We start from the raw sequence: 24,620 nt of genomic DNA, 5'->3' as shown, positions 1-24,620 counted from the left end.
TACTGGTATCCTCAAGCAGAATATCTGGCTGAATATTTGCAAGTGTTTTATGATAAAGAAATCATTGCAAATCAATGCCATCTTTTCTTATGCTGACTGAGTCACAGCCCATTAAATAAAAAACCTATACTTTTTACACACAGAAAAAAAACCCCTTTTAAATAAATGAGACTATGGAGTGATGCAGGAATTGAGGATTGGAGCTATCATTTCCACCATTAGACACATTTCCTACTGCTATCACTGATTTTGGCACACCACAGGGAAGTAAATAAAAACAGACATATCCACTCCATATTCATTCAAAATATCAGAGGATGAGGGTTTGGGCAGAAAAAAGAGTATTTGCCAGATGGACAAAAACAGTTGGAAAAGATAATTTTATTTTCAGGCTTCTAAGAAATGTTACAAACAATGGAGGTGTAAAAAATACCTATAAAAATGTTGACATTGTTTTTTAAACTGTAGAATAAATGAAGTTACAGAACCAAATATGTACAGTGAAATGTTTTTCCCCATTCTAATATGGAGTGGGTTGAAAATGGCATAAATATGGCCCAGTAATAAATCTGCAAACCTTGTAAACCCCCAAACAATCCAAGATGCATAGCCTAGCATATTTATACTGTACAAGGATCTCGAATCAACATGTATCTGTATCACTGAAATCACCAATATGAAAATACTGTGATTAGTGCACACTTCATGCAGTTTGTAGTGCAGAAAATCTTGTAGACACTGTACAGTACAATGTACAACAGAATAGAAAACAGCGTGCACATCTACTGCCTCGTCTATGGTGTCCAATAAGCTTCTAGTCACTCTACTCCCTCTATGTTTTATATTAATATGCTATGGAGTTCTCTCTCAGTGTTTTTTTTCTTTTCTTCTCAAGTAAAATAGGATGAAATTTCTGCTATCGTTTCTGCCCTGACTTTAAAGTTACTTAATTCACAGATCCAATCTTGATGCCCTATATTATGGTCACTATCCTTCTACTTGCAAGGAGAGTGGAAGAGCAGTAAAGCAGCCTTGTAAATGCTAGCTACTGGGGTCACTCGATCAAAAAAGGCAACCATTAACTTTCACACTCCATCCGCCACCTCCTCCAGTCCTTCTAACTCGCTGACAAAATGGAGAGGCCAACTCCCCCAGCACATTGTGAAATCCTGCCTCCATCTGGACACTGATGCATCACTAGTTCTGTTGACAGGGGACACTGCACACTGCTACATGATTTGCCCCAGTCTTTCTTATTCCTTCCTTTTCTGCTAAAATTACTATTGAAATAAAGGAAAAACTTCAGCCTGAGGGAGGACTTTATGATCTTCAACAATTCTATGCAGAGCTGAACACAGAAACCTGCTTCTGTCCTTTCTGATTGCTGTATAATGTGTTCTCTCTTTGTAATAAATATTGGGCATTTAAAAATATGAGCACAATCTAATTAATGGTTTAAGTGAAACTGCAAAGCACTGAAAGCATTAGCACACCAAAGTTTTTCTGAACACCTTCAAATAAATTTGGAGAATTCATATCTTAGGTGGTCCATGAGTCAGTTCCACCTGGCTATAACAGTATGTAAAATGTATCCCACTTACACCATGCGAAACAGTAGGGCTGGGGCCAGGGTATGGGGAAGGCAGGGTGGCTCCCGCTGCTATGCACATTCCAGGATGCATTGGGGGGGTGGGGCGGGCTGCCGCTGCGGGCTGGGGTGGCGCTGGGCTCTACCTGGTGGAGGCTGGGCGAGGCTGGACTCAGGATGGGCGACAGCACTGGGAAGAGGACTGGGAGAGGCTGCAGCCACCCCAAAATTCACTATAGCCCCCCCAAAGCCTCCTCCCAGCTCTGCCACCCACCCTGCCCCAAGCACAGCCCAGCCCAGCCCCCTCCAGGAAGTGCCTGGCACAGCCCCAGCCCACAGCAGTATCCTGCCCCACCCTGAGCAGATCCAGGGGGGCACATATTCCCCCATGCACTCTCTGGGTAAGTGCAGCAGTGGGAGCTGCCCCCTCCCCCCCACCCCCAGCATCCCCCAGGTGAGCCTTGACTCCATCCTGCATCCTGCCCTGCACCAGCCCCACTTCCTCCCTCACCTCCGGGGCCTTGATCTGCCCCCGCTCCCCCTACACCTCTTCCTTCCCCACTCCCCTTCCATCACAAGACTTACCAGCTAGACACAGCTCTCCAAGCTGTTGGGCTGTGCTGCTCGCCACCTACACGCTGTACTGCAGCTGCGCACATGCACACAGCATTTAATCAGCCACATCAGGTAAAAAAAAAGCCAATTTCAATACAGTTTTCTTTATAGCAGTGCTGATCTGATATCAGAATGATGTATCGGTCGATGCACCTCTAGAATAATAGTCCCAGGTCCCAAACATATTAGTAAAGCTTCTAATTTACTTTTAACTGGAGAAAGCTATGTGTTGTGTTATATGTAGCGATGTACCTCACAATCTGCACCCTCCTTTTCAAAATTCTAGATCCACCCATGGACAAATATTTCTCAGAGTGAGACAATTTTATCCAAATTCCATTTTTATACCACTCTCCTCAAGTTGAACAGTCTCTCTTCCTTTCAAGTTTTTTCCAACACCTCCAGAACATGAACAGATTTCTCTCATTCCAGTTTAGCAACTACATTCGAAACAACAAAAGTCTTCTCTGAAACTGGCAGGAGGAAATATTTCCTTTATACAATGCACAAACAGCTTGTGCAAGCTATTTGCCATAAGATTTCTTTGAGGCTAAGAACCTAACTTGTTTCAAAAAGAGATTAGCCAATTATACAGATGAAAAAACTGACAGTGAATATTAAGAACTAAACTTGGGATGGGGAAGGGATGTAAATCCTCCTCTTTCAGGTCCAAAGCCAGTCTCTGCTGGCTGGTAGTAAAGATCTTTCCCCATGGGCAGGTTTCCCTGTAACTGGTTCTTGAATCTTGCCAAAGCCTTTGGTACTAGCCACTGTTAATGGCAAGATGCTAGACTAGCTCTGACTAGGTCTGATTCTGTGTAGGAGTTCCTTTGTTAGGCTGCCACTGAGAAGCTCTGCCACTCTGTCTTCTCCAGCCACAAGACATGGTTGCAAACTAGTCATGAGCACAGGAGGTATATCCACTAGTAAAGGTAAAGACATAATTTTAAATTACAGCTCATAGCTAAGGACATGTCTTGTTCAACCTCCCTTCACCCTTCTCAAAAAAAAAAAGAAAGAAAGAAAAACCAACATCAAGGCAGACCAGTCTCCTTTGTACTTAGTTATTACAGGACAAATTCAACTCCAGTGTGCCTCTGCAATTTCCACTGAAGACAATGTGAGCCACTCATGTCCATCCAAAGAGAGAATATGGCCTATTAAAAGGTAACACCCAAAAGTCTATCTCTTTAAATGTTTTCTTGTTCCAGGCATGGATTTTAAAGACAGAATAGTGAGCCATGTACTGAACTTCTTAACTTATCCATAAAGAGTACAAAAGCTATTATCCAAAAAAAAAGAATAGGCTGCAATTCACAACTGTTTATAGTTACTTAAAAGAAAGTTATTAAATAAGGTACAGAAACCTTTGTTAGCATCTGCTCAGCATTAGGTATTTACCTTTAGTCCACCACAGATTGGACAAGCTGAAAAGAGAGCTCTTGCCATCCCAGGGTGGGGGCTATATATTTCACAGGGGTCAGCTGGGACTCCACTAGGTGGTGCCAACTCACTACCTTTCGAGTCTGACACCTGTCCTTGTGGTTTTACATCTGACCATCTGGAAACAAATTCCGCATATGTCTCCTCACTTGAGTCCTTGGTGCTTTCTGGGAGTGCGGATGCTTGCCTTCCCCGGTCTTGGCTTTGCTCAGGTGCCATCTGTGCTTCCAAGTGTGGTACCAGCAGTTTAGGGTCACTAATGCCTTGGGGTGCCTGGGCCTGGTCCTTGGGTAATGTGGAATCTGCACTCTTGTGTTGCACGTCTTTAGCAGCTGCCTGTAATAAACTCCTGGGTGTGTCATAAATATGTCTGAGAGAGCTGGGAACCTGATACTCTGAGCCTGCACTCCTCTGGGGCTCACCATGAGGGCAAGTACATAAATTTTGATCTGAAGGAAGGGTCAATGGCAGGCTTAACAACGATCCAAACTCCTCACCATGGCAAATATCCAGGCTTCCAGCATAGGAAGAGAAACTTCCAGAGTAAGAAGAGTGGCTACCCGTAGCTATCCCACTGTCAGAGGAACTCTGACGACCGATTTCCTGCAGCTGTCTGGACCGAAGAGGCTTAGGAGGTGGTTTGGCAGTGCCACGTGCCCCTTCTGCATGGGCTTTTTCTTCCCCCAGATGAATGCCTTTTGCTGCTCCCAATCCATGACTCTCTTGAGAAGTGCTGGCTGAAGACTGTTCAGGCCAAATCGTTAACCTGCTCCCAACACTAACGTCCGAGTGGCTGGTATCTGAAGATGAACTCGACAGACTTCTGTCATCTCCTGGAATAAAAGAAACCAGATCACTCTCACATTCAAAATCTAGTTGATTAAACTAAGAACGTAGTTAGAACTAAAGACATAAAAAACAGATTATGAAGTTCTGTTTCTCTTGAGGAAGGGGCCATTCTGCCATAACAATGCAATGCATGTTCTGAATTGTACCTTTAGAAAAAAAATATATATATATAAAGCAATGTGGCTACCTTTATTGTGAACCTGCTTTCTTCAGAAAATATACTGAATTTTATGCAAAGTTTAAAGAAATTGTACCTGATCCTATTCCTTGTCTAGGACATATTCTACCCCTGTATAGTCTTTTTCATTCAGCTATTCCTGATCCACACTGCAAGAGAGTCAGAGTAGCTGGGAATTTTCCTTAAAGTTTAAACTTTTGATTCCTAATTTCACCAACCTGCGGACTAGATTTCAGTGTTGGACTGGAAGCAGCTAAATGAACAATCTCAGTGTCTGCTGCTTTTTCTGTTATGTAATCTGAATGAAAAAATAGCATAATGAACCTTTAAAAGAAGCAGTAAAAATAAAATCAATTATTAAGATCCTAATTATCTTTGACCCCAAAAGAGCCTACAATAAATACAATAAACTCCACAGCTGTACATCACATGGGCAAACAAAAAATGGACTGCTATTGTTAATGATGATACTTTTGTAACCCAATACAGAATGTTCTGTATATACCTCCCATGACACATTTGGACTAAAAATTGAATTATTTTAATTAGCAAATGAAATTACAGAAATAATTTTAATGGTGTGCATACATATTGTAAGAATTCACAATGGCAGTGGAACAGATAGGATTTGAATTGTTATGGTAAGGACAGCAAAACACTACTATCATGTCTAAAGACCTTCTCCCTGCTGTTACAGGCGTGTAGGTTGTAGCCGTGTTGGTCTAAGGACATCCAGAAATGTAATATACCTCATCCAATGCACCAAATGCCCTGATGGAAAATACGTAGGAGAGACCAAACAACAACTGCGCACCGGAATGAATGCACACCGGAAATCTATCAAAGACAGAAATACCCAATTGCCTGTGGGGGCACATTTCTCACAAGAAAACCACTCTCTCTCCAATCTCTCAGTCCTGATCCTCAAAGGAAACTTACAAAACACTTCCCAGAGACGAGCCTATGAACTCCACTTCATCGACCTCCTGGATACTAAAAATCATGGACTAAATATAGACATTGTATTTATGAAACATTATAACCTGCCTGACATCTGACTCCCCAGGTATCTCTCCACTTTCATCCCCCTTCTCTCTCTCCTCCCCCCCCACCGCCTGTCTCTCACCCATTGACTCCTCAATCTACATTTCACTGTCTTGTATGCATAGCAGCCCAGCCGCTGGCTTCTTTACTTTTCATTCCATCCAGGAAGAGCACACACCTACTGCTGAAACTTCCTTAGCCTGACGAAGTGTTTTTGAACCCAAAAGCTTGCTTAATAATTATTTACCAACTATTTGGGTTGGTCTAATAAAAGATATCAGATTCACCCAAGGAACCTTGTCTACCTATATTCTCCCTGTTGTAGCACAAGTGGAAGAGGAAACTATTTTTCCCTTATGTAAGAACTGAAATTCAAGGTGGGGGAGGAGAAAAAGGGCACACCACTGTTTGGTTGATATGAATAATAGGCCCCCATGCATCAGATCCTCTGCAATGTATATGGGTGTATTCTGCTTGACACCTAAAGACCTGGTCCTAAAAGTCAAATTCTGATCTCAATTACAGTGGTTAGTGCACCTTCCAAGGTGGAAAACATGGATGTGGGAGTCCCCTCAGACAAAAGAATATGTACCCAAGTCTCCCTTCTCTGAGATGTTCTAACTACTAAGTTATGGGATAGTAAACTGGGGCAATATCATCTCCTCAGCCTGTGTTGTACTGGCCCACTCTCACAGATATGCTCTGAGAATGCCTTCCAGACTGGGCCCTGCAGGTGAGACAGGCAGGGAAATGCCTACTTTGTGAATCCCAGTGAACTTCAGCTATTAGCCAAGTGTCTAACTGCTCACCACCATCAAAACTGAGGTGGTCCTAAACATACTCAGAAGCAGACATTTAAGGCATGTCTATGCTGCTAATTAGAGCTGACCTTAAAGTCACCCTCAAACACACACTCACCAAACAACAATCCTGTATGACTTATAGTTTTGACCCCTGCCAAAAATCGAGCCCAGTCCTTGCAATTCTGCTGAACTTTAATGCCAGTGGTCAACCCTGCCCCTGCTCATCTTCTAACCTGTCCCCTGTTGTAGTGTGTTCAGAACTCACCTGGGTGCTACAGGCCACAAGTATGGGAAAACTGCATCTGCCAGAGACACACTGAACTTCAAACGTCACTTTATTGCATAAGTAGGAACTTAGCCAAATTGTAATTGTGCAGATTTTGCCGAAATCACAAAATCAGGTGATCTCTGCAAAATCTGCAGGGCAAAAAAATATAGTTACTAAAAATAAAATCCTGGCTCCCCAGTAGGAGCCAGCAGTTCTCCCAGCTGCGCAGCCCTCCCAGGGTAAGGGCAGAGCAGACAAGCTGGCTGCCACCCCCACCCTTCACCTCTGATTTGCTGAGAGGGCTGCCTGTTGTGTGGCCCCATTCCTCTCCACCAATCAGTGGCAAGGAGCAGGGCCACCAGTGCCCCTCAGCCAATCAGTCCCATGGGAACGGGGGCCCAGCCATGATAAGCCCTTGAAAATTGCAGCTGGCCTTGCAATCTGCCTGCAAAATCAGCCAGCTGCCTCCTTGAGTAGACCCCTACTCATAGGTCCTGACTGGACTACTTGGAATGATCTAGTTAAGGATGGTCCTGTTCTGAGCAGGCAGTTGAACTAAATGACCTCCTGAGGTCCCTTCCAACCCTCATTTTCTATGATTCTATGATTTACTTACTACTCATATGCTGACACCTTCTTGTATAGGCACTCAAGAACCTAATCCAAGACCCAGTGAAATATTGCCATCATTTCCAAACAAGCTTTAATTAATGCCCTTAGAGCAGTGGCAACATAATGAACCAGCATGTCCAATTTTTAAAAAGGTTCAACAATTTAAAATGATACCATTTTCTCATTTCTGAAGCCTCTCTGGTTTGTAATATAGCTTATTTTTCTTACCTCCACTGCCCTGACGACTTGTATGGGATAGTAAGCTCAAGCGTTTCTCTAACTGCAATGCTTCATGGACCAATTTCTCTTCTGAATAGGTTGGATTTGTGCTTGGGTCTTAAAAAAAAGAAATAAACACATTAGAATGTATAAGAAAAAAAAATGAAAGTATTTGAAGAAAATACCAATAAACCCTCCCACATTCTCCGTTATCTACTGCTGTCCTGTATTTTCTACCAGAGGACTTCAGCAAACACTGGCATATGTTTGAGGTATCACTGTTCCCTAAAATACTTGATTTTTGCTACCACATGTGTTGACTGAGGCCAGCTATTTAAAAAGATACCCTGTATCTAACCTCATAGAAGTTACAGGTAGAAAAAACCAAATAGGTCATCTAGGACATCTCCCTGCCAGTACAGGACCATTCCCTGTAGTATATTATCTAGTTTTGGTCATTCTAGCATAAATGTTTTGATGAAAGAGGCTCCTGCCATCTTACTGGAGAAAAAATACTGAATGCTTCACAAACATGTGTGTGATCCTTTCGTAGGGAACATGCCACTTTTCTCTATACTGTTTTATTTTCCAGCCATGCACCACAATGGAACCAGATGTTGGAAGCAATCATTACTATAGTCCTGAGAGCAATTTGACAGATTATTGTAAACAGCTTTAAAATGTGTGTCATGTTGAGCAGCTGCAATGGATATGGTCTGCTAACTCATTTTATCACTTCTGTTTCAGTAGCTCTTGTAATTCAATAGGAAAAGAAGTGAATGCGAGTTACAATAGACATTAGCTTCTGTACAACTGCACTTTCAGTGTTCCTGCTCATACTGGTTGTAATATCATCTGTAACAAGACTACATGGAAACATTTAATAAAGAGACAAAGAAAAATTGGAAATAACTTACTGTTAATGAACTGGCTGAATTAACAAGCAATTTCAAACTGGAGAAGCCAAGGTTTCCACATCATTACATTCTGTTTATCTATTCTCAAAGACTTGGGCTTAATTCACTCCCTCAGTTGTCAATATATCCGTACAGAGATTCACTTCCACAAATAACGGACAAACGGTAAGTTTAACAATTCAGCTGAGGTTACTTAGGAACCCCTACAACAAAGGCTACCCAGGAAATTAGCTGAATCAGAACATCTCCCATGCTCCATGCCCTGACACAATTTTTTAACTGCATGTGATAACACTAAATTTTTCAGTAAAAAAGTTGTAATTCTGAACCTCACCTAGGTGGGCTTTCCATCCCTTCTGATCTGCATCTTTGGTGCTAATGAGAGAATAATTTGGCCACACTACATATTGTCCGTTTTTACAGTGAACTCTAACGTTGCTATAAAAGGGCCAGGGCTTAAAGCATTCACAAAGAAGTGATCAGTCTATCAAGGCCCCTCTCCATGTGCAGATAAAGGTAAAATGGATCTAATGCACAATCCTCACAATCATACCTCCTGCCATGCTGCATGTGCACAGCAGAAGGAATGATTGTGGGATCACGCATTAGATCCCATCAGGCCAAGCCAGGCTCCCCCTGCACCAGCAAGAAGCAAGCTCCTGTAGCTAGGAGCCCCCTTAGTTAAGGATCTTCCAGCTATGGGTGCACGCACACACTTGCGGCTGGGAGATGCAGCTTCTGTGAGCTCAGGGCTGGGAGATCACAGCTGCCAGCGTCTCCCAGCCTCAGGGGTTTCGTGCAGCCCCAAGGCCAGGAGACAACAGCAGCCACAATCTCCCAGCCCTTGGAGTTTCACACACCCCTAGGGATGGGAGGCCACAGCAGCTGTCATCTCTCAGCCCCAGGGGCTCCATGTGCCCCTAGAGCTAGATCACAGCCATGCCCCGTGGCTGCCAGAACACATCTGCAGGTGTGGGACTCTAGGCCCTAGCAGCCACAGGGCACTGCCAGGACCCAGAGTTGGCAGCTGCCAGGGCCAAGAGTCCTCTCAGCTGCAGAACTCCCAGCCCTGGCAGGGCAAGGTGCACCCCCCACAACTGGGAGTCCAGTCAGCTGACAGCTCCCAGCCACAGGGGAGACCCTGCTGTACATGCAGATTAAAGCTGGATACCTACCAGTTATAAAATGAGTACACATTTTTGAGGTCTAACTTGATAGCTGGTTGCAGCTTTTTAAGGTATGACAGGCACTTTGCACATGTACCTGCTTTCAGTGAACTGCACAGTTAACCAGCTAATTGTGCAATACCTTTAACATGTGGAGGGGGCCTCAGGGTGCCTACAGATGTTCAGGGCCTCCCTCTAACTCACAGTGCTTTACAAAAAGTGCCATGAGTTAGAGTTCCCCCCCATCCTACCCCAACAGACCCTTGCCTCATGGGCCCCAACAGCTAACCCAGCTGGGGATTGTGGGGAGCTGAGCCAGGCCTGCGAGGCAAGGGGGGCTCCCTTCCCTTCCCCCCCATCCAGGCCTCTTGACAGTGGCAGCACAAAGCGGACAGATGCTTTTGAATGGCCAGAGCTGGGGGTGGGGAGCAGGATGGAATGGAGCCCCCTTGCCGGATCAGTTCTCCCCAGTACCCTAGCCAGAGTAGCTAGGGGGCCAATGAGGCAAAAATTTCACCCTGCCCCCTCCCCCCACATCAGTTCTGGGCCTTCAAAAGCAGCTGGCAGCTCTGCGTTGCTGCTCCCTCTCTCTCCCACTGACAACCCTGGGGTACACATGCACCAGCCCAGCCCCACCCTCACATGAAAATTAACCCTGGAGGGAACACAAGTTACCTAAGGCACTCTGCTTTAGAGCACCTTAATCTAATATTTCATTTGACCACAGCTAATTTTTTGCATGATCAGCCATTTTAAAAGCACTCTGCAACCATGCATGTGTGTTAAGTCACAGCTGCAGAGTGCTTTCAGAGGCCCAATCATGTAAAAAATGTCACTTGTGTAAGCAACCTCAGGGTCACTCTCTGGAGAAAGTTTATGTCACGTCTCAACCCCACGCCATCCTCACATACACTAACATTACAATTTCTTCTTGCCAGTGACTGACATATCTCAGATATATCTCCAAAGGTTTTTTCATACCATATCTTGGGTAGCTCTATGATCCCACCCCACTCTCCTGAAAACTCAGCCCTTTTTGGACCTCAGCGAGTCCTTGCTAAGGCTTATACTTATACTGAAAAAGAACCTGATCATTTCTAAAGAAAAATGGTCTAAAGAAGGTTGGTTTCCTTCCTGAAACCTTCCCCTACCACTCCTTTCCCATTCAGTTAGGCAGGGGTTACATGAAGGTTAAACTGACTGAGATGCCTCTGATGAAAGGGATTTTATTTTTATCATTAGTGTTGGTGGACACTCATTAGACCCAGCTGAGTTGTCTATTGTGGGCTATTTTAAATACTTTGATACTACACAAATGTATTCATGTATTTCAAAGCTCAAAAAGCATGGAATAAGCACCTACAGATTGGAATATTATGAATTAAAATAAATCTGGAGCTACTGGAGATGTTCTTGCATTGTGGGCTTCATAAAAAGTATTACTATGTTATGTTGCTTTTTTTACACAATTAGTCAAGGACGGAACCAAAGACTAAATCTCTTCCTTCCTTTGCAAATTTAAGTCAGATTTTTACTCTTATGAGATCCTCTCTCCCACTCTGGTCCCTTTGTATCATGTGTAGAGGACCAGAGAGAATTACAAGAGAGCCAACAGCTGATGGATAATTCCCCTGGATATAGTACCCTGTAGCTATGTGCCTACTGACACATGCATTTAGACTTTCACTTTTAGAAACTGGACACTTTTTAATTAGTCAAATTAACACTTCCACAAATAAAAATTAGGAAAATGGGGCAGTTTCCCAATTTATCTCTTTCGGTGTGTCCTTCAACTTTCTTCATGTTAACTTTTAATTACAGAGTTCCATTTAGAAAAAGGTTAAGTGAACTTTCAGCAGATATAAGATTAGCGACACATTCATCAATTCATCAAAAGACCTCCTGTTGCTCATTCAAATTTCTACTTAAAATGCAGAACTCTTAAAAGATTAACGTTTAGTCTTCCACCATCTCATCCATTTATTGTTATTTAGCACCTCATGCCCGTTAGGAAGTGTTGCTTCACTGACGACTACCCACACTGCTAACAGAGTTACCCCAGAAATAATGTGGTCAAATAACTTCTGAAAGCTTTTTTGCCTCATTAAAAAGCTACAGGCTGAAGCTGCTTGGTTTTCTTTGCTATTTGACTAGATTTTTTTCTTTCAAACGTACATGATGCGAGGCAAAAATTGCCTTTCATGCTTATGCTGTGCTGATAACAAATATCAAAGCTCTAGAAATAAAAGTTACGTGATGATAGTTAATAAAAATGAAGTATTGCATCTTTTCTTTCTAAATATTTATTTGAATTTATGGGCAAGAGGTTAATTATATTTGTCTGGATGTTCCATTTGGAAGCATTTCAGTAGTTATTCAAGCACAGTGTATGCTTAATATCACCTGTCTGGGGTCTTGTGAACCCAGCATTCATTCCTGACTGTGGCAGGGGGTCAGGCTAGATGATCTGTTCAGGTCCCTCCTGAACCTAGCTACTATGAAACTATGAAACAATTCTATACACAAAGGTATGCAACTGGGAAATACAGTTGTACCAAAATGACATCGATTTTTCTACTAATAAACTACAATTTCCAGAACTGGATGGCTAAACTATACATAGAGCTCCTGCATTTGAGCTACCAAAGTATATGTGTACACCTCTTTACTGCACCCCTTTAAATGCCAACATGGGGCAAAAATATTCCACCCACACACTTGACTCCTCACTGTGTCAAACCAAAAACTGAGGTACAAAAACCCCTGTGGAGACATCTACCACTGCTACCCCTCAGCACAACAAAGACACAGAGCTCAATGGTAGCAACACAGGCTACCTCTAGATCGGTTTCAGCATTTTCTGATCATACATGTACAGGGGGAGTGGGTAGGTAGGACATGCTCTTCAGCTGAAGCTTCAAGAGTGAAGGGGAAGTAGTATGGGAAGCTCAAACCAGTTGCCTGGGCATGCAATGGTCATTTCAGTGTAGCTATGTGCCTGCTGGCATCTGCAGTTTAGACTTACATTTTTAGAAATTGGACACTTGTTAATCAATCACTTTAGCACTACCACAAATAAAAAACAGGAAAATGGGGCAGTTTTAGAATAAGTTTTGTTCCTTGTGTCCTTGAAGTTTCCTCATGTTAATATTCAATTATATAGTTCCCCTTAGAAAAGGGTTATGTGAACTTTCTGCAAATACAAGGTTAGCAGACGTTCATCACCCTTCCTTCTTTCCAAACACACACTGGAAAGACAGTTTGAGCAAACTTACTGTGTAGCTTCCCCAGACAATACATGCTCTGTAGAGAGAAGAATGCAGTCTCAGCCCGTGCTGTCAATCTACCTCCTTTTACTGCACCAAGTTCTGCACTAAATTTGTAAAAATGTGCCCTTTGTAACACGTACGAACATTAAAGGGTCTATTTGCCTTCTTCTTGAAGGTATTGAGGAGTCTTCCAAACATGTTTTTAAGTTTTCAGTGGTCAGAGGTGTTGCCAAATGCAAGAATTCAAAATTCAAATTAGAAGACAGAAATCTGGTTCACATCTAAGTTTCTAAAACAACCAAATTCTGGAAATCAGATTTCAGAAACAGGGCACTTAGGAAGACTGTATTGAGCATGATTTGCACTACTTAATTTTAATGCAGATATTAACAACCTGGGGAAGATTTAGGAGGGATTAGATAACAGTTTTCAAATATCTGAAGGGAAATTAGAAAACAGGATCAAAAGAGCCTTTTAGCTGAGGTCCTAGGGGATAGGACTATGAGTGATAGCCTCAAACTGCAGCAGAGGATATGTAGGCTGGAGATTAGGAAGAACTTTCTGAGTGAGGATAGTCAAGCACTGGAACAGGCTACCTAGAGAAGTTGTGAAGTGTCCATCCCTGGAAGTTTTCAGAAGCAGGTTAGACAGACACCTGACGAGGATAGTTTAGTCAAGGATGATCCTGCCTTGAGCAAGGGACTGGACTAAATGACCTTGTGAGGTCTTTTTCAGCCCTACTTTCCTATAATCCTATGAACATTGGCAAGGAAGTTCTGATCTAGTAAACTGAGGTGTAGGGATGATTAATTCTTTTAATTTATCCCTTTCAACAGATTTGGTAGATTTTGATACTCTTGCCAGATACAGAATGCAGCTGGTGATGACTTGACCTTTCCAAGTAATACAGTATATTCTGTGTAATGGAATAGTCGATTAAGAAATTTAGTTTGCAGCTGAATCACTGGCACTGTGCACAGCGTAGTGTTGTTATGTCAGTATAATATATACTATATATATTAAGCAGTTCTATACAAAATTCCAAATGACATGATAAATACAGGACTGAAATGTAAATTTATGCAAAGTTATGTTTCCTATAAGACAAAATAAGAGACCACAATCAGGTTGCTTCACGTAGAATATGTTTCATATCTCTTTTTAGACATTGGAAGTGGGGGGGAAAGGTTGCTTTTTTTATTTAGTTATACCAGCAAAGGGTCTAGCTAGAGTTTTGCTGGATGATGGACTTTATCTGTCACTTTTTTTCACGAAGACTGAGAATGTTCCATCCATTCTCAGACATGGTTTTTCAAGCACCTGAGAAGACCTGCTGGACAACACTGTCACAAGCAAGCTAAGGAAGTACGGGTTGGATGAATGGACTGTATGGTGGACAGAAAACTGGCTAGATCCTCAGGCTCAGAGGGTAGTAATCAGTGGCTTGAAGTCTAGTGGAGTGCCCCAGGGGGCAGTACTGGGATCAGTTTTCCTCAGTATATTCATCAATGACCTGGGAGAGGTGATGGAGTGTACCCTCAGCACGTCCACAGATGAGACCAAGCTGGGGGGAGTAGTAGATACACTGGAGGGTAGGGCTGGGATTCAGAAAGACTTCAACATATTGGAGTATTGGACAAACAGAAATCTCATGAAGTTTAATAAGGACAAGTGCAAAGTCCTGCATTAAGGGTGAAACAATCCCACACAGGCTGGGGACCAACTGGCTAAGCAGCAGCTCTGCAGAAAAGTACCTGCGGGTTGCAATGGACAATAAGCTGAATATGAGCCAACAGCATGCCATTGTCATGAACAAGGCTAATAGCATACTGGGCTACATTAGTAGGAGCATTGCCAGCAGATTGAGATAAGTGATTCTTCCCCTCTATTCGGCACTAGTGAGGCCACATCTGGAGTACTGTGTCCAATTTTGGGCCCCCAGTACAGAAAGGATGTAGACAAATTGGAGAGTCCAGTGGAGGGCAACAAAGAGGCTGGAACAGATGACTTATGAAAAATGGAGGGAACTGGGTTTATTTAGTCTGGAGAATAGAAGACTGAGGGGAGATTTAATAGCAGTCTTGAACTACCTGAAGGGTGGTTCCAAAGAGAGTGGTGCTAAAATGTTCTCAGTGGTGGCAGGACTGATCTCAGTGGATGACAGAACAAGGAGCAACGGCCTCAATCTGCAGCAAGGTTAGATATTAGGAAAAACTCTTCCATTATTAGGGTAGTAAAGCATTGAAACAGGTTAACCAGAGAAGTTGTGGAATCTCCATCCTTGGAGGTTTATAAGACCCAGCTTGATAAAGCTTTGGCTGGGGTGATCTAGTTGAGGATGGTCCTTGTTTGAACAGGGGGAAGGACTAGATGACTTCCTATGGTCCCTTACAACCTTAATTTCCTATGATTTTCTATAATTCTATGATCAGGAATGTGGCTGGCTCTAAAAGTTATGTCTTTTCATACAGTCTCCTACCAAAACATGCAGGAGGAGCTGACAAACATTCCTTTTTACTATTGGGAAAACAACATTTATTGGTAAGAACAGCAGATTCAATATCACATTTCTCCCACTTCTGCTTAGTCTTAATTATACTATGGCTTTTTTATATATATTACAATTCTTTGACTTGTATGAGTTTAATGAAAACTGCACCCCAAAAACTTTCACAGGTGCAAGGGGTAGGCTTGGGTCCCTGCCTCCAGCATTATTTCAGATTCATCCAAAAGATCATATAATGCAAAACACACAGAGAGTCCTGGGATCAGGGCCTAAAATCCTGGGCTTCCTGCTCTCATATGAGTGCTCCAGATACTGAGCTGCAGAATTGTCCTCCCTCTGACACGGTCTCTTCCTGGCTCTGTGGATTCTGCATTTCTTACTGCAAAGTGGTATAGCTTCAACAGAAACAGCTTCAGAGAAACAGCAGAACCTTTCCCCATAACACCCAGATAACAGCCTGGTAGTTTGGGCACTCTGGTTGGAGATTTACACTCTCAGGCTCAGGAGGACTTACAACCCAGGCCTCCCACTTCAGGAGACCCCATCACAGTGTGGGCTAACCAATAGGCTATTGTACAAAAGACAAACAGCAGTAGCACCTCCTCCTCATGCCTAAGTGCCTAAGCTTTTCAAGGGAAACCGTGAGCCCTGCCCTATTCTTTGAGCCTAGGAACACACAAACCACTTCAAATCTGTAACACAACAGAAGTTCAGTGCACATAAACTGCTTCAAAATGGTCAAAATCGATTTAAAATAAACCTGGATGCATGTAGTATCAGATTTAACCGGTTCAAATTAAATTGGTTTATTGAACTTCTGTCCCAGAACCCCGCCAGATTCAAGTTACCTCACAGTCCTCCAGCTTCCCAGGATGCTTTGCGCCTCCCCCTCAAGATCCCCCTCACAGTGTGGGCAGGCTAACTTTGGCCCAAGCTATCTCCTCCAGCTGAGCAGGAAGCCAGGCTCTAGCACTCCCTGCCTTCTGATCTGAGCTACTGCAGGCATGTGGCTGCATTTCCAGAATCAAAAGTGAATGTCTGTTCACTTGCTTATCAGCTCAATCTACACACCTTAGACTAACCTGCAAAGACTGAATTGATTTAGCCTTGGGCTTTTTTTTGACTATCTGTACTTAGCCTGAAGGAGCAATTATAGGTGTTTGCCCCTCAGAACCTGTCACGGGCAGGTTTTGGGTCACACTTCTGAAGTACCTGATTGACCCGATGTCCTATGCAAGAAGCCCAAAACCTAATTCTGGGCTTTGGATTCTCAGGGCCCAGGAGCCTAAGATTTAGATGTCACAATGCCTACCCTGTATGCACCCAAGATTTTTATTAAAGTAGTCCTAAGCTAGTTTGTGTGCTTGCAGCAGTGACTAAATCCTGTAAAAGCACTCTTATGATGAAAACACTAAAATACATTTTACCATGGAAGTGCAAAGAACATTTGCTTCAAATGTGAAATTGTATCTTGCCTCCCACCATTCTAAATGCTCCCTCTCCCCCCAGGGACACTTCACAGCCATTTTTCTATAGTTTCATTTTCCACCTTCCTGCCCTGCTTAATGCACTCCTTCCAACTGTATATTACATTTCCTCAACCACTAAAACCAAAAGGCAATAGGATTCCCTACGATCACATCTGATTTCCTCTCTGAACATTACAGTGCAGGCAGCATTTACCATGAAATAGAAAAAAAGGCATTTAATCTTTACACACCAGAGAAGATGCCACACTGTAAAATTCAGATTAAGTCTAGGGGCCTGGTCAAAAGCCCTCTAAAGTCAATTCAAGTGTTTTTTTTCCCCAGTGATTACAGAGGGATTTGAAATAGGCTCCAAACTTTAAATGCTGCGAAGTTGGTGCTCCAGGGCTTGGATTCAGTAAATTGCTAATAAAACAATGCTTTGCCAGATAAAGATGGGGGTCCAGGCTTGAACTGTGAGTATTTAAACACCAGGTCTGGTTTGGGTTCATCTCTATTCAAAATATTATATTTTAATACAAATAGATAAGACATGGCAAAGGCCAGCAGCCACAGAAGTATGAATGAGCCAGAGCAGCAGGGGAAACTGGGTACATTCAACTGATAAATCTGCACTGTGACATTTCAGAATGAAAACCACTTTGCACTTTCCATGCCCTTGGTGTCTGCAAGCTGTAATTCCAATCAGAGCAATAAGTGCTAGACATAGCAAGTTCCTACTTTGCATGGTTACTCTATACTTCCTATATTAACCTGGTAGGACTGGACGCAACCCAAAAGGGCCTTTCGTCGGGGAGATGCCACGAACGATACAGTCGAACAGAAAGCTGATCTGCTCCCCTTCAGCACAAGAAAGGAAAAAAACACCAGCCCCTGCAAGAAAGCATAACATTAATACAGACTTTCCATTTAAACAAGAGAGGTATATTTATAAGAAACATTTGTAATAGTGATCAAAAGAATGTGTTGGCCACAAGAAAAAAAAAAACCTAACGAAACATGTTGGGGGGGGGGGTAAAAGGAACAAATTGAAGGTCAACACACTCTGGGCTGTAAAACCAAAAGCAAATTCAATAACTATCTAATCATTTCTACCGCCTGTGTTAACCTTCTGAGACATGTGCAATTAAACAAAGTCAAAATGCAAGCAGTGGGCAACGACAGCTGCCTGAGTCTTCTAATCTTATTTGCAAATTAAAATTCTCAGATCAAAGCTTTGTCAGATTTTTGCTTTAGAACTCAGGAGATTTATTTTAGGGTAGCTCAAGACTCAGGATTCCCATTGCATAGGACATGTCTGAAAATTTAAATAAAAGTCATTCCACATTGAAATTAAATCATAAAGTTTTCATATTTCTTGCAGAAGAAAAGTCACAAAAATGCTTTTAAAAATAGAAATATTTATTTCTGCTTTTTAAAAAAAATTTTTCCACGTGAAACTGGTAGCACTAAAGTACTCAGAAACACAGCAGTTTTTCTGCAGAGCTGGGAGCCAAAAAGCCATGAGGAACCTTGGTCTCCTAAGTTCTATGGCAACCTACCTAGTGGACTGAGGGAGGTGGGCCACCTGCAAGGAAACCATGCAGATGTCACTCTCAGAAGATTAAATGCATTTCAATTTCATTGGATCAGCATTTTTCAACAGGAAAAAGTTCCACCAAAAAATTTCTGACCAGCTCTTATTGATTTACATATTCAGATATGAACTGCAGAAATCAAACTCTTTGAGACTGGGCTAAATGTTCCATTTCAGATCTGAATCTTCAATTTCATATTTAGGAACTTCTATCCTAGGTAAAACCCAAAATCCATCTAATCCCAGGTCCTATTCCCAACTGTATAGTAAAGCCAGATCTTTAGAGAAGGGTATAAGAACTACACAATAGGTATAAATGAGATAATCTGCCCTGCACATTAGCTCTAATCTTGATCCCTAAAATACAGTAAAAGCTTTGTTATCTGGCATGAGTGGGGTAAGGGGGTGCTGGTTATCTAAAAATTCTGGTTATCTGAGAGTTATGCAAGCCCCAGCCCACAGCAGCAGCCCACCCTGCCCCACGCAGATCCCTTTCTCCTCCCCCCACCCCTTCCCCTGCAGACTTTCCTGCCTGGAGGACTGTACACGCACACGCGTGCTCAGCCCCGCGTGCGCGCGCGCACACAGTTTTTTCTCCCTCCACCTATGCAGCTATCAACTAGAAGGGCTCCCAGAAGCTCCTCTATCAGCAGCATCACTAACTAATGCAAACAACAGAAATACTTGATGCACGTGCTGGATAGACTCGGCAAAGATTCTGGTTGCTAAAGTGAGGATTTGTATTGGGGGATATTGGAAATTCTGGTTAATAGAGTATTCCAGTTAGTAAAATGCCAGTTAACACAGCTTTTACTGTAGTGAGAAATGGTTTAACCATGAAATTAAGTTTCCCTTCCAGTTTTAATGCTAAAAACTGTATTAGCATTAGAGTTTCCAATTCAGGCCTTACATTCAGAATCATAAATTTTGGATCTGAATTTGCCTGTAGTTTGTAAAGATTTGTCTAGTTGTTATCTACTACAGCTCCTAGATATACTGGTGATTAGTGGTCTATATGGACCAGACCGGTTTATCTTTCTTCAAGCTCATAAATTATCATAATCAAAGTGCAATTAAGGTAGATGCATTTGCTACACAGTATGATCTAGTTGTGCAAGAACAGAAACTTGCTCAGTATCTGTTGAGTCGGCCACAGGACACCATGAAGGAAGAGGAAGCAGAGATGTCTGCTCAGATGTGTGGGTTACAATCCAGCCCTGCACTTCCACCTATTTAGATTCCCGCTGTCTGAGAACTATCGGTTCAAAGAAAATATGGTCTCCACACAACAAAATCATTTTGAGAAGCTTAAAAAATATTAAAAACATCAAAAGTTTTATGATCAACCAGAGCCAAATCCTGATTCCAACAAGGTCAATAGCAAAGCTTCCATTCACTTCTCATTTCTGTTCTCAATTATTCCAGTGTTATGCATAGCCAATGTAATTTCAATTAAATTAAATTAAAGTAACTCCACATTAACATCACTATAGCAAAGACAATAATTTAGCCTACTGTTGTCAACAGAAACAAGATTTGATCCTTTCAGAATTATTCTTATACAGTATAAGAAGTTAATAAACAGTGTACTCATTTCCCTCCTTACCAAACAACTAGGACCTGTCATGCGTGCCTATTATTAACAGTGTAATGTGATTCTATGAGTTGTCATCAGATCTTTACCCTTCATTCTGTTCTGATACTTTGCTTTCCATTCATTAAGAATAGCACCAAACAAAATTAGAATGAGAATCATTAGATAAATAAATCAAACAGGCAAGCACTGAACTGCACAAGTTATAGCAGACTGGATGGCTCAGGAGATTTGCAACTACCCTATAAAACCTTTTATTTGTAGGCTGCCATTTGAATTCAGCTCAAGTAAAAAATGACTTCAGCTCACATCCCAAAAGCCTCTGCCATAATTGGCAGGCTCAGGACAAAGTGCAATGAGTGAGTGGGAATGGAGACAGAACTATTGCAGGTCCCTGCAAGGTAAACCAGAAGCATACTAAAAGGGCAAGCTGCAGAAGCTTGTCCCCCACAGTGTGGATATGCAAACTAGCACTAGGCAAACGTTGATCCCTCTAGATCATGGTCTATGCATGAGAGGTCACCCAGACCTTCGGCATGTATGTCTAGGCAAGAGCACGGAGGAGTGGAGGCTGCCCAGAATTTCCATTCCCTCTTTAGGCCACTGAGACAGAATCCAAATGTCAGGGTCCAGACGCTCGGTGCTTCAATGGCTGTAGTTACGTGCGTGTCCAGGAATCAAAGCCAGGTCTCTCATGTGACGGACACAGAGTCTACCACTGAACCACAACTACTATGGCCTGTTATTTATTCACAATTAGAAGTCTTGCCCAACAGCTCACTAGTGACTTCGCTGGGGACAGTGCTAAGCTATACTAGCCTAGGGAATGCAGTGAAAAGGAGGATGCTTTAGGGTAAAGGTGTCAAAGATATGGCCTGACCTGCAAAGCCCCTGGTGCTGCCCCTGGGTCTGAATTGACCCATAGGGTGAATGCCAGACGGGCCTTGTGTGCAGGGCCCTGGATACACACCACACACAGCATCCTCTCCAGGATGCATTCTATGCACAGTGCCTGCCGCTGCTGGTCCAGAATTATACCTGTTCTGGCAAGTCTGGGATCTGTGCTGCAAGCAGCACCCTGCCTAGCCAGTCCCAGGCAAACACCACATACAGCATTCACTCCAGCCTGTCTGTGATCCACACTGTACACATCACCCATGGGTGCCACTTGCAACATGGATCCCAGATTGACTACAGTAGTCGCCACATGGATGCAGTCCTGGACCAGCAACTCAGGTGCCATGTGCAGCATAGGTCACAGACCAGCTGGAGCAGGTGACATGTGCAGCACTATCTGGGTTGGGGGAGAGAGGTCTGTGGGCCTGATCCAGTCTGTGGACTGGCCCCACTGCACTCCATCCAGCCCACGGGAACAGATAAGTCTGACACCCTTGCTTTAGGGAGCAGGGGGCATTCTCCCTCTGCATGCTATCCTGATTTGTGCAAGGCTGGTGCGATTCAGAGGGCAAGAATACTCTTTGCCTACTCTAACAAACCCTGCACTCATGTAAGGGCCAAAACAGCCCAAATCTAAATTAGCATCTCCACAGCCATATGACCAAAAACCTTCTAGCAGAGACAAAGCCCCAAAGACCTTAGTCATGACTCAGGTTAGAAAACTACTAATACTCTAACCTATGTTTCAGTAACATAAATGTTTATACACAGGTTAGAGCAGCAAAGGCAATCCAAAATCAAAACTACTCTCCTTGGGGCAACAATGATATTTTATTATTTGTCTTATTCCTGCAAGCAAGCCTGTTGCATTCTCTTTGGCTGCATGTACAGACATGGAGACTCAAGCATCAGAGTCAATCTAAAGAGACTAAAACATTCTGATCACATTATGCTGAAAAATACTAATGCCCCATTGTAAAGGGTCTTGAGTAAAGCCATCAAAAAGCAACATAAATGGGCATATTAAAGTGTTGGTTTGTGCCCAAGAGTATGAGTATCTGAAGTCTACTATGCAGATATGATTCCCACTGTTGGGGGTGGAAGAGCGGCCTCTGTCCTACCAAGCTTACCCTGTCAGTCTTTCCAGCACTGTTCCTTGTAAGGCAGGTAAGTACAATGCCTCCTCCCCTGCATAAACAGGGTTTGTTCTGGATTCTTTCTGAAAACTGTGCCCACAAAATGCCCTGTGATGCCACAAAGGCATGCACAGGGCACCCTGACGTGGATGGCTTTCTGAAGATAGGTGAATTTCAATCAAATTATGTAAAATTAGATACAGCAACTTAAAGCTTTCTTTAAAAAATCAGTTGCCTGCTTGACCTTCCAAGTGCTTTGTTACAACAGTTGCTAAATGAACCTTGTGACTGTTGAAATTAAAAGCAACGAACTGGGTGTATTCAGCCATCCTCAGTGAAGTCACATTAATAGCAGCACACCCACACAGAGTAAACAGAAAGGCAACTCCTGCAGCTGTAAAGTGAAATTTCTCCTTTATGTGCCCCATAATGAAAATATCTGACCACCTCTCATAAGAGGTGACTGCAACCATTGAAACACAGGATTCAAAGAGAACTCCAGGGTCATTAAAACCAACTGTCCACATAGATGCAGGATTCACTATTCCTAAACCATCTCATCATATATATGACTCTCCAGTCTCTGCATGGAAGCCTTCAATGAAGCAGAGCACATAGCTTCCACTGTTCCACTGCCACACTGTTCTTAGAGATAGCAAGCTATTTTTCTGAAATTTGATCTAAATCTGACTTGATCAAGCCCATTGCCATAATATCCTTTCTCTTACTTTACCAATAGGAAAAACAGCAGCTATGAGTCTGGTAAAATGTTACAGGATGAATGAATGTATATGCAGATTTCTGGAATACTGTTTCTAAACACTGAATACAGTCCATGCATTTGCAAACCTCTTTCTTTCTAGAGTGTGCTATATCTCTAATTGAGAAGTTCTCTGCTACTAGAAATTTATACATCCCAGTCATGTGTTGGAACACAGTTCACAGCACAAGCATTTGGAAGCTAAGGAATATGTGGTATGCATCACTGTAATACCATGCAGCTGTTTACTAGATTGAAGAGCTCTCTCTCCATGGATAAGGGACGAAGTGAAAAGCAGGCTGCAACCAATCACATAAGACTGAAACATTAAGCCAGGAGTTAGTGACAGTTGGCAGTAAGGTAATGTACAATCAGTCCCCCAAATGTTAAAATTACCAAACTTGCAAAACTGCATGTGTCTTACTGAACTGTGCCTGGGCTTTTTTTAAACCTGTGTACAACCCTCCCCATTCCCAACAAAAGTTGCTCCATAAACCCACCATCAAAATGCATCGCACCAGGAAATAACTTACATGAACACTCCAGAATAAGCAAGACTTTCTGCCTGTCTGCATAAAAGGGAAAGTTAGTAAAGTGTTTGGTAAACTTATCTGGGAAAGGAGCCACTTAGACAACCATGGGGACTGAAGTCCTGTAGCTACAGAATTGTACTTCGCTGCACTTGCATTGTACTTGCATTATACTCATGCAAGTTTTTCAGACTGTTCCAACAGTCTGCTTTAATCCCGACCTTGAAGGACCCCCTGCAGAGGTGACATGATACTCAGCCCACGTGGCTCAGTCAGGCCTTTGCCTCCCTGCTGAAACTGCCAACTGGGGCTCCCATTAGTGCCAATCCTGACGTGAACACGTGTCCATTAAAAACAGCTAGTCAGCTTGTTCCCATATTGCACCAAGTGTATGTGAAAACTCCAGAGCCTGCTGTGTATAGGGCATTTGCAAAAGCTGGTAGTAGAATAATCCCTGCAAGTTGGGATCCACAGAAAACAGAAACTCTAAGCACAGACCAGGCCTCAACACTCACCTTCTTACCAAACAACTTCATGAGGCCCTGTGACTTGCACATGCTGGTGAGCTCTTCTGGTTACATGGGTCACTCTGAGTCACCCACTAAAGAGTCTTCTGGTAGCAGACACAAAATTTTCCTGCTCTCCCTTTCCTCAAAACAACAGAGAGACCATGACAAGCACAACTGATGCTGCTGTCAGCTACTCCTCAGTCTAGTAGCCTGGAGTTCAAGGGGCTGCTTCCTCAGAATGGAGATACTGGCAGAGAAGGTAGGGGCAACTGCAAAGACTCAAGAATCTTTTCCCAGTTGTGGGCTGAAATACATGAATGTAAGAGATCTTGATCCCATGCTGAATTTGAGTGGGTATTTTTGCACTTATAAGTATTCTAACACAGCTCTCTAGGCCAAGAATCTTCCTGCAAACACTCAATTTTGGTTGGTACTGACCTCGCTATCACATGAACCTACAGGCAATCTACAGGCTTCTCATTCCAGTCATTACAGACCCTGTGAGCAATCTACTTTCTCTCCAGTCTCTAGCGCTAAAGATTACTTGTGCCATTCAGGGTAACAGAAAAAGAAATTGAGAAAGGAACATTTTTTTCAGTTTCAGAAACAATCAGCTACTCACATAAAAATGCTTTTGATTTAAAATCTGTAACA

The 24,620-nt window shown here is 42.8% G+C and overlaps 1 protein-coding gene and 1 non-coding gene across 3 annotated transcripts in view; both read right to left on the bottom strand.

The window, feature by feature from the left end:
• Window positions 1–361: 361 nt before the first annotated feature.
• The window catches only part of DOK7 (docking protein 7), a 47,461-nt gene continuing 23,202 nt past the window's right edge, over window positions 362–24,620 (bottom strand). Inside the window, exons 5-7 of one of the 2 annotated variants that reach the window (XM_006262643.4) lie at window positions 17,718–17,837; window positions 7,629–7,736; window positions 362–4,479 (exon numbers count right to left, since the gene is read on the bottom strand). In XM_006262643.4, the coding sequence (XP_006262705.1) occupies window positions 3,593–4,479; window positions 7,629–7,736; window positions 17,718–17,837 (1,115 nt within the window). In that variant the 3' untranslated portion in view covers window positions 362–3,592. The remainder of the gene's footprint in view (window positions 4,480–7,628; window positions 7,737–17,717; window positions 17,838–24,620) is intronic. The other variant, XM_019479141.2, reaches the window with a different exon arrangement.
• On the bottom strand, window positions 8,128–8,230 carry LOC132248928 (U6 spliceosomal RNA). Its single transcript, XR_009460399.1, has one exon. It is a non-coding gene; the product is annotated as a U6 spliceosomal RNA (small nuclear RNA).

This window comes from Alligator mississippiensis, chromosome 2 (assembly GCF_030867095.1).
Source record: "Alligator mississippiensis isolate rAllMis1 chromosome 2, rAllMis1, whole genome shotgun sequence".
Lineage (NCBI taxonomy): Eukaryota > Metazoa > Chordata > Crocodylia > Alligatoridae > Alligator > Alligator mississippiensis.
The sequence above is the reverse complement of the archived record's forward strand: the minus strand, read 5'-3'. Positions and strand labels throughout refer to the sequence as shown.